Source organism: Dipteris shenzhenensis, chromosome 14 (genome assembly GCF_047967505.1).
Source record: "Dipteris shenzhenensis isolate YYH24624 ecotype China chromosome 14, Dip_SZ_1.0, whole genome shotgun sequence".
Classification (NCBI taxonomy): domain Eukaryota; kingdom Viridiplantae; phylum Streptophyta; class Polypodiopsida; order Gleicheniales; family Dipteridaceae; genus Dipteris; species Dipteris shenzhenensis.
This window is the reverse complement of record NC_141609.1, coordinates 12,271,634-12,285,356: the sequence shown is the minus strand read 5'-3', so window position 1 is coordinate 12,285,356 and position 13,723 is coordinate 12,271,634. Positions and strand designations below refer to the sequence as shown.

Here is a 13,723-nt window from a genome sequence, read left to right as displayed (position 1 = left end):
ATCCTCTTCTTCTACTAGAAAAAAACCTATTTAGTAATCCTAGTAGTCTTGGTTCCCCTTCTTAGTTGCTCTTGCATGGGCATTTCAGACATGCCTTTAAAAGTGGGTGGCATATCCTCGGTAACCATTTCTATTACAACTTATTTATCCTTTTCAAGAGTATTAAAAGCATTCTAGATCAATCTTTCACTTTAGGTGTCCTACTCTTCGCCTTACAAGTTAGTTTGGACCTATTTCTATTTGCAATTTACTGGCATTGTTGAGTTGATGCTGGTCATTGACATGTTTTTTGCCACTAAATCCTTTTTCCAATGCTTTTTATGCATCCATTGCTAACCTTTCCTCTCTAATAACCGACCTCTTTCTCCTTCTCTTTCTATCAAAGACCGACACAATCACAAGAAAATACTCAAACAATACATACTTTAGAGGGTCCCATCTTAAGTTACTGAAAATGCAAAGTTGCTTGAACCAAAACATAAAACAAACTTGCTCTTCCAAATTTGGCTTGAATGCCTCAAAAGGAAGCTTGTTTGCAATGACAAAAGCAAAGGCGTCCAAGAGGGAACTACTTTAATTTTATTACCAAGTTAGTCAATAAGGTAGAAAGAGAGGAGTGCACACATAAGTTAACTATGCACTACATTAGCAAGAAGAAGAATATCCATACAATCTCATAAGAGTTAAGTCACTTGAGCTATATAGTCCACTTCCGACAATGTTATATGGAAGTGCAATTTTTCATATGTTCCAACATACCATTTGCTAGCACTCTACACCTTTTCCTACTTTTATCTACCACATAAAGAATAAAAATGCCATTCGACATGTGCAAACTACTACACAATGGTAAGAATTAATTGCTCTAGTACACATTCTTACATACATTGAGCAAAAGCTTCATATAAAATAAAGCATTCCATTCATGCATGTGCAATGTTATTGGAGTAAGTCATATATTATTTCTCTCTTTTTAGTTGTTTGTTTTTCCTTGCACTTCATTCGAATTTGGCCCATGAAAATGTTAAAAAGAGTCAAAGTGTTAATCCACACCATCAAACCTACTAATGTGTCCTTACTTTTTTGATTTTGGGGTTATTTGTTTTACTTCTTATGCTTGAATAAGGGGACCAAGAAATCCAAATTGGTGATGTGGAAGGCCCACAAGTGCTTCATTGGCATCAAACTCTCAAAAATCATGATACTAATTTCTTCCAAGTGGGTCAAAGGGGCAAGAGAATAACTCAAGGGGAGAATGGCAAGCAAGGGGAGGAGCAACGAGCAGCAGCACAACTTGAGTCTATCATAATACATCTCCAAGGCTCAGAGTCTCCCAACGTCACCACAAAGTGTAATGATGATTCAGCTCATGTGCATCACCTGTGATATATGCTGCATTATCAAGATATTTTGAAAACTAGGGCTAGGCACAACTTGTAAAGATTGGACAGCTACTTAAATATCATGAATTGCTGTTCATTATGCACAAACCCTGCAGTGTCAGTTCGCTCTGGGGAGCTTATGTGAAGGTAATTCATCTTGTAATTCATCTTGTAAGATGAAGTTCGCTCTGGGGAGCTTATGTGAAGGTAATTCATCTTGTAAGATGGGAGGCTTGTTCGAGAGCGGTGAGCATCTCTAAGTGTAGTGGTTGTCTCCTCTGAACTAGAAGTAAACACAAACACAAATAAACGGAGAGAATAGTGATAGACAAGGACAAACTTGTAGGAACTGAGCTTCAAACCAATGCAGGCATACAGCAGTTCAAAAATTATACCACATGACTCTTTTGAAAGCAATGCAATAAAGAAATATCCCCTGCTGCTTTTCAATCCTCAAAACTATCCCAACCACACACATCCAGACTGTCCTATTTGGCACTGCAAAGAGATCCCAACTGAAACCATTAAAATTAAATTGATCTGTTAACAGATGGTGAACGTTGAACCCTGCAGTGCCTTGCTAGATGAAATGCCTTGCTAGATTGGTTCTTTGCAGTTCCTTGATAGCTTGTATATTCGATTATCTTTCCTTTAAAAGATACATGTAACTGAGCACAATTTACACTGGATAATTGGGTTCTAATGTGGTAGGATCTTTACAACAGGTTTATTTTGATGAACATCTTTCCTCAAGCAGCTTTGTGATGGCACCCTCTGGAGCACTTGCAGACGGGAAAATGAGGCGTTCACTTGAAACAGTGTGCCGGCGCTGATGCACTCCTTGAACCTCATTTTCATGTATAAATGGCAGCTCTGCTCTTCTTTTCATACGCAGTTGCAATCTTTCTTTCCAAATACGCCCATCCTGCAGGCGGTTTAGAAATCTAGTCTGATTTTACTTTGCTCTGATGAAGGTGCAGGCATTTAACAACTGTTAAAAAGAAATTGTCCTTTGTTCACAAAATTTCACAAATAAAAATTACGGGATTAACTTAAGAAACGTTTTATAAAAAAAAGGATTAAAACATGCACAGCTCTGAATATATGAACAAAGCTTAGTCTAGTATATTGCGGCCTTCAACTTCAACACTCAATTCTGGGACTGCTTGTCCTATGCCAGCTTCTAAAATCGCTCCCTTCTTGCTTCACTAGAAAATGTTCTTGTGTTATATCACCTCTCTGTTTTCTTTTTCCTCAAAACCATCCCTTACTGCTGGTGTTGCAAGAGAAATTCAAGATAGCTGGCGAAGCACAACAATGGCCGGCATATTCCTACCAAGGTAAGCAACGGGACAGCAGGTAAAGCCAGCCACACAAATGTTTCTGGGAAGAGAATACTTACCCAGAGAAAGCCAAATACTTGAGGAGACTGACAAATGAGAGCAAAAACATCCTTACTCGGGATCTTCAATCCCTGTTGACACTCTTTTGCTGAACGTGCTGAGCCTCAGCATTTCTCCAGATACCTTTGAGAACATGGATCAACAATCCGTCCTACCATAAGAATACCCATGCCTTTGCCTAGATGTCATGCTGCAGTGCTGCCTCAGTTCCCAAAGCCTTTGGGATATCTGCCTGGGATAAACGAGAAGATTCCATTAGAGGTACCAACTCCTTCAAAAATCGCATATTGACTCCCCAGCTATCAATCACGCTGCTTCCATATCTTAAGTCCCAGATTGCTTAGCCAATTATGGATTGCTTCACGAAAGTCTGATCTGAGAAACGGTCACTGCTTAGAAACAGACCTTAGCAATCTTATACAAAATCCCTAAGCATGAAGGGTGCTACATGGTGTCAGGGCCCTTGTTGTCAAACAAAGCAGAGTGGTATGTTTTAAAGCTAGCTGCCTGTGAACATGACAAGACTGGGGGAAAATTATAAAACCCCTGACTTGACAGTGAGGATTGTTTCCCATACCCAACATCCAACCCCATTGAAAAAGGTGTATGTCACTTTCGGTAAGCCCACCACCATATGCCCATTAATCGTGACAGCCCTACTGAAAAGCAAACGCCTCAAAAGCTGCAAAGATGTCGACTGGAAATCTATTTCTTCCGTATGGCCTACTAGTATGCAGCACGTCATTTACATGAGCTAACTTTTGTCTCATTGGTCTGCTCAAATTATCTCACTCAGTGTGGAAGTGTAGCTTAACTGGAAAAGAGATGTACACAAGTGCTTCTATACATTTGAGTGAGTGCAAGAGAGCAATACTAGGTTCAACTGGTCTTCCTAACATACCCCCTATCATAAAGTACTTATGTATAAGATGCCAATAGGGTGAACTGTTACACTAGTAGCTGAGCAATAGGGTGAACTACTATCCTACAACCCACCCCGCCTGCTATTGTTTGGGGGGGCGGCGGGGGCTGCTTGCTGATCTGTTTGAAGCTTTTGGTGAGAACTGAAGCTGATCAATTTATAGGCCCTAGACCCTGTAATTACTGGAACTTCTGTGGCTTGCTGAGGTCCACCCACTGTCATGTCAAGCTATTTTACTGATGTGACGCCTGTCAGCAGCCTGTTACCTGACCGATTGCCACATGGCAATGTTGCTGCTGTTTTGCTGGTATCTGCTGTCTGAGACCTGATTGACAGTCTCATGCTGAAGTGGAAGCTTGGGTGGATGCCAATCATCCAGCTGATGTGTAAGATTTCTTATGTCAGTCTATATATGTCCTGTGGCTGCTGCTGGCCCAGATTGGCTGCTCTGACCTACTGGAAACCAGTCAGATGTGTCTAGATTGAGGCATGCCTGCGGCCTTCCCATCTACTGAAGCTGAAATAGACTAGGGGAGATTGAAGGCCTCCTTAATAAGCTGCAAGGAGGTGAGGATAATCAGGCAAAATTCCTCCTCAACCCATGGTGCCTCTTGGAAGCCCAATTCTTGAGCTTGACTGCGCACAAGCATTGGTGATTGCTGGTACCCAGCTTTAATTTGTGAAGCAAGATCTGCTTTGGGTGAGCCACCTCTGCCTTGTCCACAATCCAGAGCTGCTCAAGCTCTGGAACATCTGCCAAAGCTGATCCCATATACGGCTTGAGCCACGACACATGGAATGCTAGATGCATGGTCCCCTTTTTTAGCAACTGAAGCTTCATGACAGCATCATTGATGACCTAAACGATGGGGAAAGGACCAAAACTCCGATGTGAGAGCTCGCGCAAATCTTTGGTCTCTTCTTGATAATCCTCAAGTAGAGGCCCATTGACCTTCCCTCTACTCGACATCTTGGCTGTGCTTATTGGTATGTATCTAGTAAGCCTTGCTTTGGCAGTTTTCTCAGTACAAACTCTACGATCTGCTCATAAGTCCTCGATGATCCGATATGTTGCATACACCTTCTGGACTTTCCAAGCGAGAAGATGTTACGCTTAGCCGAGGTAGCATGACCTCGGAAGAATCAGTCGACATTTCCCTTAAAGGATCTATCTTTGTAATATATTTGTTTGCGCTTCATGTAAATGATCGGGAGGGAATTAATGTCAAGGTCCTAGGTGAGGGTTGATAGCACCAGACTAGGTGGATCTAAGGCTAAGGGCCTAATGCAAGGAATGTGCCTAGGGGCAAAGGAATTAAAGCATCCCAAGAGAGGGGTGAAATGTTGCATTAGGAAGGCCCTATATGGATGACATGTCGCATCTAGATCTATCTAGGGAGATGGGGCTTGTTGAAGCTAGAGAGAGATGAGAAGGAACTGTTCACGTATGTTTATGATTCGAATTCTCTGTGAGCTCTCAGGATTCAGCAGGATTTGGCTGGGTGGAATAACTCGAAGCTTCTCCTATGATCTGCAGTAGGAGATTAGAAGTAGTGTTTGACAATTGGTATCAGAGCCCAAGGCTAGGAGTTAGAGAGGGGGGGGGGCGTAACAGGAGCTCGTGAACGGGGAGACCCTTCGACGCAGATAGCCCGTGACTGACGTCAGATTAACGGAGAGCCTAAAAAGGTACTAGGAGCGTGGAGCATTCGACTACTGCTGACCTGCGATAGATGGACGCACGGTGGTGATTCGTGAACGTGGAGGCCTATAACGCGAAGCGTGATCGTCGAGTTCTGAAGCGGACTACAGGTTAGGAGCGCAGAGCCGACGCAAGACAGTCTAGTGGCCCGTAATAAGCTGTGACCTGCTTCCCTGGCGCACATACGCTCAAGATCTCCAACGCCAAGCAGCCAGTACATGAGCTGTGACTGCAGATTGGTCGCAGGAGTGCGGGAGATTGTCGACTGGATTTGCATGGAACCAAGAGGGCTATGACGAAATCGTTGATGACCAGGGAGCTCTCTTTGACCTCCATCAATTTCGTGTTTTTTTTTTCTTCTCAATTTAGTCGGTTGATGCTCTACTTTCATAGACAGGATCTCGTGAGTGATCAGCCTGCATGAGGCTTTGATGTTGTAGCAGGGACAGATTATGCTTGACGTTATGCCTATGTGCTGCAGTCAGAGTTGTTTGCAGGAGCTTCCCTAGGATAGGGAAAAGCGTTGTTTGAGATATATGCCTGTGTTAAATGCCTAGTCAGTGTGAATCTGGGGATTGCAGGAATTCCCTAGTATAGGGAATTGTGTAAGAGTGCAAGTAGACTGAATTGTGTCAGCTTGTAAATATAATTTTCTAGCGGTGTTTTAAAAAAAAGCAAAAACAAAAAAACAAAACACCCATTGGACTGAATGGAAGCAGAAGAAGGAGCTTCCAGGAGGGACCCTGGTGAGTCAGGAATCCGGCCAACCCAGCAGGTGTCGTGCCCAGTAGCTCATACCTTATCTGGCAAGATTGCATTGCTGGAGGATGCCTTGCAACAGTTGTTAGCGCAGCAGTTACAGGCCAATGCAGGGCAGTCTGAACTTAGGAGAGCGATACACAGTATGTCGGCCAGACCTTCTCGAGAGAAGAAGGGAAAGGCTCCAATGGAACCGGAGTCTAGTGTCCATACGGTCGAGCCTAGGAAGGCTAAAGTGCCAAATATTGCCAATTACAGGTCAGAAAAGTATTCTGGTCGGATGAACGACCGTAGCTCCGATGTCATTGAGACCTGGTTACACAAATGGGACAAGGCGTTCGCCATTTGTGAAATCAGAAATGACATCAAGAAGATCCGTGAGGCCACCCACATGTTTAGTGAGGCAGCGGATCGGTGGTGGATTAAATAACAAAAAGATGGTATTGCATCCACTACCTGGGAGGGGTTTAAAAGAGAGTTCAAGAAACACTTCTTACCTCTTGACGAAGCATCCCGAGCTTGGGATCAATATAGGAACCTTCGTCAGAGAAATTTATCAGTGGCAGAATACACTGATAAGTTTCGAGAGAGTGTAATGAAGGTTGACGAACCCCTACCTCAATCAATCCAAGTGAAAGATTTCATATTTGGATTGAATGATCGAATAAAAATGAAAGTTCGGGCTAAGTACGCGAACACGTTAGATGATGCAATAGCTATAACTATGAGGATGCCAAGGGCAGCAGGCCAAGTGGGTTTGCACAGGTCGGAACCCAGTATGGGTATCCGAAGAAATCTGGGTTTAAGAAGAAATGGACTAGTAGAGGGAGTGGTTCTCAGCCGAGTGGTCAAGCCAAGCAGGCGAAACCAGCTGAAACTCCTAAATCAAGTACCACCATTGGAGTGAAAAGGAAAGTAACCCCAATGGCAGCCCGGGCTTGGTCTAAGTCTCCCTTAAACCCAGAACAAAGGGAAAAAGCGAGGAGAGAAGGCTTATGTTTTGGTTGCCTTCAGCCTCATCAGTGGAAGGATTGTCCACGTAACAAAGATCGTCGGATGGCTGAGATGGTGATCTCAGAATGCGACGTGGAGATGCAGGGAAGTCCCAGAGCAGAAGAGATGCAAATTCAGCTAGCAGGATCTTCTCAGAGGTTAGTACCTTGTTTGTTATGTGTGTCTGTTGCTAAGCTAGTGACGAGTGCACCTGATAACATCCTATCTAAGCCCGCAGCAACGGGATATACAGCCTTTAATGATACGGAGTTAATTAAAATGAAAGGGCAAGTGGTCAATCATGATGTCATTGTGTTGTTTGACTCGGCGTCAACTCACAATGTGATTAACTCCAAGCTCGTGAAGAGGCTGAAATTAAAGACAAGTCCATCTGACTATGCGTATACAGTCAGGATGGCAGATGGAAGTTCAACTGAAGTATGGGACCAAAGGGTTACCCAGTTGGAGCTTCGTATTCAGGACTATGCTGAGAAGCTTGACTTTGAAATGACCAAGCTTGCTCATGCAGATATAGCCCTAGGTATGGCGTGGCATTCTAGGAAGAATCCAGCCATTGATTGGAAAAAGCACGTATATCAATTCAAGATGAATGATGTCCTTTATGTCTTGCGAGGTGAAAAAGATATACCTCAGGGACCATTGGTTTCCGTGATGGAAATCCGAAAAGCTCAAAAAGAGTTTTTATTCCTTTGCACAGCATTGGTAGAGCCGGTTGATGATTCTTCGGCTAGCACTGATGTTACGCAAAGTGGTGAGATGGCCAAGCTGGCTAATCTTATAACAGAGGAGTTCTCTGAATGTTTTAGGGATGAACTACCTTATGGGTTACCTCCAGAGCGGAATGTTCAGCATAAGATTGAACTGATTCCGGGGGCAGAACCTGTAAATAGACCTCCCTATAGAATGAGTTTTACTGAAGAGGCGGAGGTGCGAAGACAACTGGAAGAATACCTCAAGTTGGGGCAGATTTAACCAAGTTTCTCACCTTTTGCTTCGCCAGTGATATTAAAGAAGAAAAAGGATGATACGTTTCGCCTCTGTATAGATTACAGAGCATTGAATAATATCACTATTAAGCACAGGTATCCGATGGCTCACATTGATGATTTGCTAGATACATTACATGGAGCCGTGATTTTCAGCAAGATAGATCTTAAGTGTGGCTACCATCAGATCCGGATTAGAGCCGAGGATGTGCATAAAACCACTTTCAGAAGCAGGTTTGGTCATTATGAGTTTTTGGTAATGCCCTTCGGACTTACCAATGCTCCGGCTACATTCGTCGTGCTTATGAACGATTTACTACGTCCGTATATCGGAAAGTTCGTAGTACATTTTATTGACGATATCCTGATATTCAGTAAAAGTATTACTGAACATCGTGAACACTTAAGAATAGTGTTCAATACTTTGAGGAAAGCCAGTCTTTATGTAAATAAAAAGAAAACTGTACTGTGTATGGTTAGGCTTGAATATTTAGAATTCATAATTACTCCAGAGGGGGTAGAAATGGATCCGAAGAAAGTGGCTGCGATACTAACTTGGCCAATCCCTCAGAGTCTGACCGCGTTGCGATCATTCTTGGGATTTGTCCAATTTTATAGAAGGCATATCAAAGGATATTCCGAAATAGTATCGCCACCATTGACTGATTTGACCTCAGATAAAGTACCTTTTTTATGGGGACAGAATCAACAAGAAAGTTTTAACACCATAAAACAAGCTGTGGTCACAGGACCGGTGTTAAAAATAGTTGATCCCCAGAAACCGTTGTTCTTGGAAACCGATGCAAGTGGCATTGCGGTAGAAGCAGTTCTCCTTCAAGAGGGAAGGCCAATATCCTTTGAAAGCAAGAAGCTTTCTCCCTCTCAAAGGAATTGGCCAACTCATGAATTGGAGTTGTATGCTGTTATCCATGCTTTGAAAACATGGAAGCATTATTTATATGGTTCAGAGTTTTATGTGGATGTGGATCATGATACTCTGAAACATTTTTGTAAACAGCCTGACTTGAGGGGCCGCCAAGCTAGGTGGGCAGAGCTCATGCAGGAGTTTAATTTAACGATTCGGTACCGAAGAGGAAAGGATAATAAGGTGGCTGATGCGTTGTCTCGCATTATGCACAACCTGAGTTTCACGGTATTAGAGAGTGCTCTAATGACCGAGATTAGAGAAACTCAAAAGGTGGACGAGTTTGTCCAGAGCTTATGGCCTAAGGCTCATGTGTTAAAACCCAAGGAAAATGAAAAGGATGACCTGGCATCCAAAAAAGGCCAAACATATGCAAGATATACCATAAGGGATGGTATGCTAGAAAGAAATGGCAAGGTCGTAGTACCTAGTCAGAATGATCTCAAGCAGAGAGTCATTCGACAGTGCCATGATAGCTCGTGTGCGGGACATCTAGGGGTCGAGAAGACATATGATCTCGTGAAGCGAGATTTCTTTTAGCCAAAGATGAAAAAGCATATTCATGAATATGTGACACGGTGTTTCTCGTGTCAGGTAAGTAAGGCCGAGCGGGTAAAGCCACCCGGACTTTTACAGCCCTTGGAAATACCACTAAGTGGGAGAGCATTTCCATGGACTTTATTGTATGGTTGCCTACGACACAAGGAGGGTATGATTCTATCCTTGTGGTTGTTGATCGTCTAACCAAGATGGCTCACTTCATTCCGACTAGAGAGTCTGTTAGTGCCCCGCAAGTGGCGGATTTGTTCATTAGACATATATTTCGTCTGCATGGATTGCTCTTCATAATCCATAGATAAACCCATTGCCCTTCCTTGTAACTTACGTCACGTCTGTGCTTGTTGGGCTTACGTTCGGTAGGTCTCCTGGGCTTTGGCAATGCGGTCTTTTACTCACTCCATGATCTGCTCATAGGTCTCTGTGATGCGATCGGCTTCGTATACCTTCTCGGATGTCCTGGTGAGAAGGGACTTGAACTTCTTACTATAAGCTGCCTCATAGGGAGTCCGACCCACACTGGAAGAATGGGTGTCGTTCAAGATCCCTTGAACTAGGGGTAAGTATTGTTCCCAGCGGGATTGAGCATCCGCAACATAGCATTTTCGAATAGACTTCTGACTCGCCATCTGACTATGAATGAAAACTGCTGGAGAAATTGAGCTTGGTACCAGAGTTGTCGAACAGGGCTCTCCAAAAATGATTGGTAAACTTGGAATCCTTGTCGGACACAACGGGGCATGCCACACATCGGATACCACCATCTGAGAAATAAACAAGCCGTGTCCTGTGCATGGATGGTACCTTTGCATGGAATTAGCGTGACAAACTTGCTAAACCTATCCATGATGGTCAGGCACATGGTGTTCTTAGTAGAGGCATTCAGGCATCCAAACCATTGGCAAACTGAGCTCAAGGCAGCCTCAAGGCTATCACATGCATCCACACTGTCCTTGGGCCTTCCACAGGATCACCACACTGACGCATGCTCTTAGTGCATTAGAGCTGATCACCAAGTTGAGTTCCTTCCCTAGTGCGGAAGGTTGTACGCAATTACGAGAGGCTCAACACCAAGTTGAGCTCTCTCCCAGTGCCTCACAGAACCCATTTCCCTTAGCTCCCCATCCTGCAACATGGTTGGTCATGAGGTTTTTCTTTCAAGTCTTTCAAGGAATCGCCTTCGTCATAGCAACTTCTTTCTTGAGGCACTGGTAGGGTTGTAAAAGAATTGCTTCTTTCAAGGCCCCACTGGCAAAGAGAACTCAATAAAGACACGTTTCCCTTGGCTCCCCATCCTGCAACTCCCTTGGTCATGGCTATGGCTGGTGGAGTGTTGCAGGATGGAGAACCAAGGCGAACAATGGATCCCATGGCTGAGGAGAGAGAGATGGAAGGTGGGGGAAGGGCATTCATACACATGCATGACAAATGGCATCTCCTCCTTGCCATTTGCCCCTTCATTAAAGTCCTAACCCCCATACCAAGGACAACGTTGGTTGTCCTTGGGCCCAACTTTTAGACCCCTCTTTTAAAGCCTTTGCCTTGCCCCTAGGACCTAGTGGTGCACCTAGACTTTGCCCTTAGGGAATTCTAGGAAGTGTGCACTTCCTCTAGCTAGTCCCTCACGGCCAAACCATTACAACACTTAACCATGGTTAACCTTGGGTTAAGCGTAGGTTGAGTTACGAAGATACTTTACATCACTTTTCACGTCCTCATGACATACCCTCCTCTTAAAACAGCAAACTACCTAGGTTGCTGCTGAAAAAGTACAAATAGGCAAAAATAGCCCATACCAGAATATACATCATCTGTAAGATACAACCTGCAATGATAATATGGGCTAGGAGAGCTCGAGAGTCCATCCATACATCAATGCATCCTCTATGTCGAGTGTCGCGAACACCCATCATGGAGACCTCACGGCAGAAATACTGTCAGCAAGCAGCATCTCAGGTGAGACAATCGGTGCCACCAAGCGATCTCCAGATATATGAGTAGTCTGAATCAAGGGGAGGTGCTACCCTCCTTTTGAGCACCAGGCAATGCTCCAGATCTCTACTCTACTGAACCTGTAGGAGCCTGTACCGTAGTTGGCGCAAGCTGAAACGCGTCGAGGTAGAGTTGCAAAATCTGAGGTGAGTCTGCCAAGTCACCCTCCTCCATCCACCTCGCATCCAGTGCAGGATAATTCCTGAACTTCACCAGGTAGCGACGGGAAACTCTACCTTTCACTTTTCTTTCCATATGTGCCAAAATCTGTTCCGGAACCAAGATTTCATCCAACTCTTCCACCTCGGACTGATCCTCATGCAACAGGCCAGCAGGCACATCACCCTAGAAAGGCTTCAATAAACTCATGAAAGGCATTGTGTATGGTCCAAGTGGCAGGTAGCTTCAGCCTGTAAGCTACATCATTAATGCGTTCAAAAACCTGAAAAGGGCCATAATACCACATCTTCAACTTTGTGTACACTTTCGTCTTGCCTTTCATCTTCCTGAGTCGTGCTTTTTGAAAATGCGGCAGCACCCAATCGCCCTCTTTCAAGAGCAACTCGTGGCGATGCTTATCGGCTGCCCGTTTGTGCTTCTCTTGACTTTTCTGGAGGGCTGTTTTGACCTTCTGGTAAGAAACATATAAACTTTCCACAAATCTGTCCGCTTCAAAAATCTTCTCTTTCGTATGCAAAATGGGAGATACCTTCCGTTCTCCTGCCACAATTTCAAAGGGGGCTTTCCCCGTGGACGAGTGTACAGTGTTGTTGTACGCAAACTCAACAAGTGGCAAAATGTAAAGGAGATGCAATCTCTGCAAAATACCGAATGAACCTCCTGTAGTACGAGCACAAGCCCAGAAAGCTACGTACTTCATGGATGTTCTTCAGGTGTGGCCAATTCCTGATGGCCTCTACCTTGGCAAGGTCCATCCTAACTCCATCCTTGGAAACAATGTACCCAAGAAAATGGATCTCATGCATGAAGAATTCACTTTTCTTGGCATTGACAAGCAGCTTATGCTTCCGTAGCTCCTCGAGAACAATTGCCAGGTGCTTCCTATGTTCAGCCTCATCCTGAGAGAACACGATGATATCATCGAAGAAAGTGCCAACAAAGGTTCGGAGCTCTCTAAAAATCTTGTCCATCATTCTGTTGAAGGTGGCAGGTGCATTAGTTAACCCAAATGGCATGACAAGAAACTCGTACAGACCAAATGTGGTACGAAATGCTGTTTTGTGAACATCCTCTGGCTAAATTCTGATCTGGTGATAACCACTCTTCAGATCAATGCGGCTGAACATTCCAGACCCCTGTAACCTATCCAAAATATCATCTATCCGAGGTATAGGGAATCTGTTGTTAATGGTAATCTTATTGAGGGCTCTATAGTCAATGCACATCCGCTAGGATCCATCCTTCTTCTGGACCAAGAGCACGGGTGAGTAGTAAGGTGAAGAGCTGGGCTGAATCAGCCCCTTCTCCAACAGGTCCTTGACCTGGTTCATAATTTCCTCTTGCTGGGCTGCACTGACCCTATAAGGAGGTCGGTTAGGAGGACTGCTACCAGGGATTATATCTATCGTGTGGCCTTCTGGCCTTTCAGGGGGCAACTCCTGTGGAAGTGAGTCAAAAAAACAGTCCCTAAACTGAAAAAGAAAATCTGTCCGCTGTTTTTCCAGCTTAGAAAAATGAGACTCTTCTTCTACTGACTTCTTTTCAGATGCAAACACTAAGTACGCTGAAAGATGCTTTTTCATTACGTTGCCAATAGCAGAAGCAGATACGACAGGGATGGATTCTCCCTTCAATTTAGCATCTAGAACGTGGGTCTTGCCACGGTGAGTGATTGTGATTGTTTTATTCTTTGTATCCAAAACAGCCCCAACACGAAAGTGCCAAGGTATCCCCAGTAACACATCACAACCATTCAACGGCATAATATAGAACTCTTCTGTGTCCACGTAGCTCTAAATATGCATCCGCAGCTTGCCTATCACCGGAGTAACTGACTGGCTGAGTCCCAAACAAGCCATATCTGCATCACACAAAGGACCCATCTCTTCTGCCTTTATTC

General features: G+C 44.2%; 1 protein-coding gene and 1 pseudogene across 1 annotated transcript in view; both read right to left on the bottom strand.

Annotated features, from left to right (window-relative positions):
* Window positions 1-1,887: 1,887 nt before the first annotated feature.
* Window positions 1,888-13,723, bottom strand: part of LOC147894203 (uncharacterized) — a 30,056-nt gene continuing 18,220 nt past the window's right edge. Inside the window, exon 3 of the mRNA XM_087384836.1 lies at window positions 1,888-2,307. Within this exon, the coding sequence (XP_087240962.1) occupies window positions 2,110-2,307 (198 nt within the window). The 3' untranslated portion in view covers window positions 1,888-2,109. The remainder of the gene's footprint in view (window positions 2,308-13,723) is intronic.
* Window positions 2,964-13,721, bottom strand: LOC147894204 (uncharacterized; annotated as a pseudogene).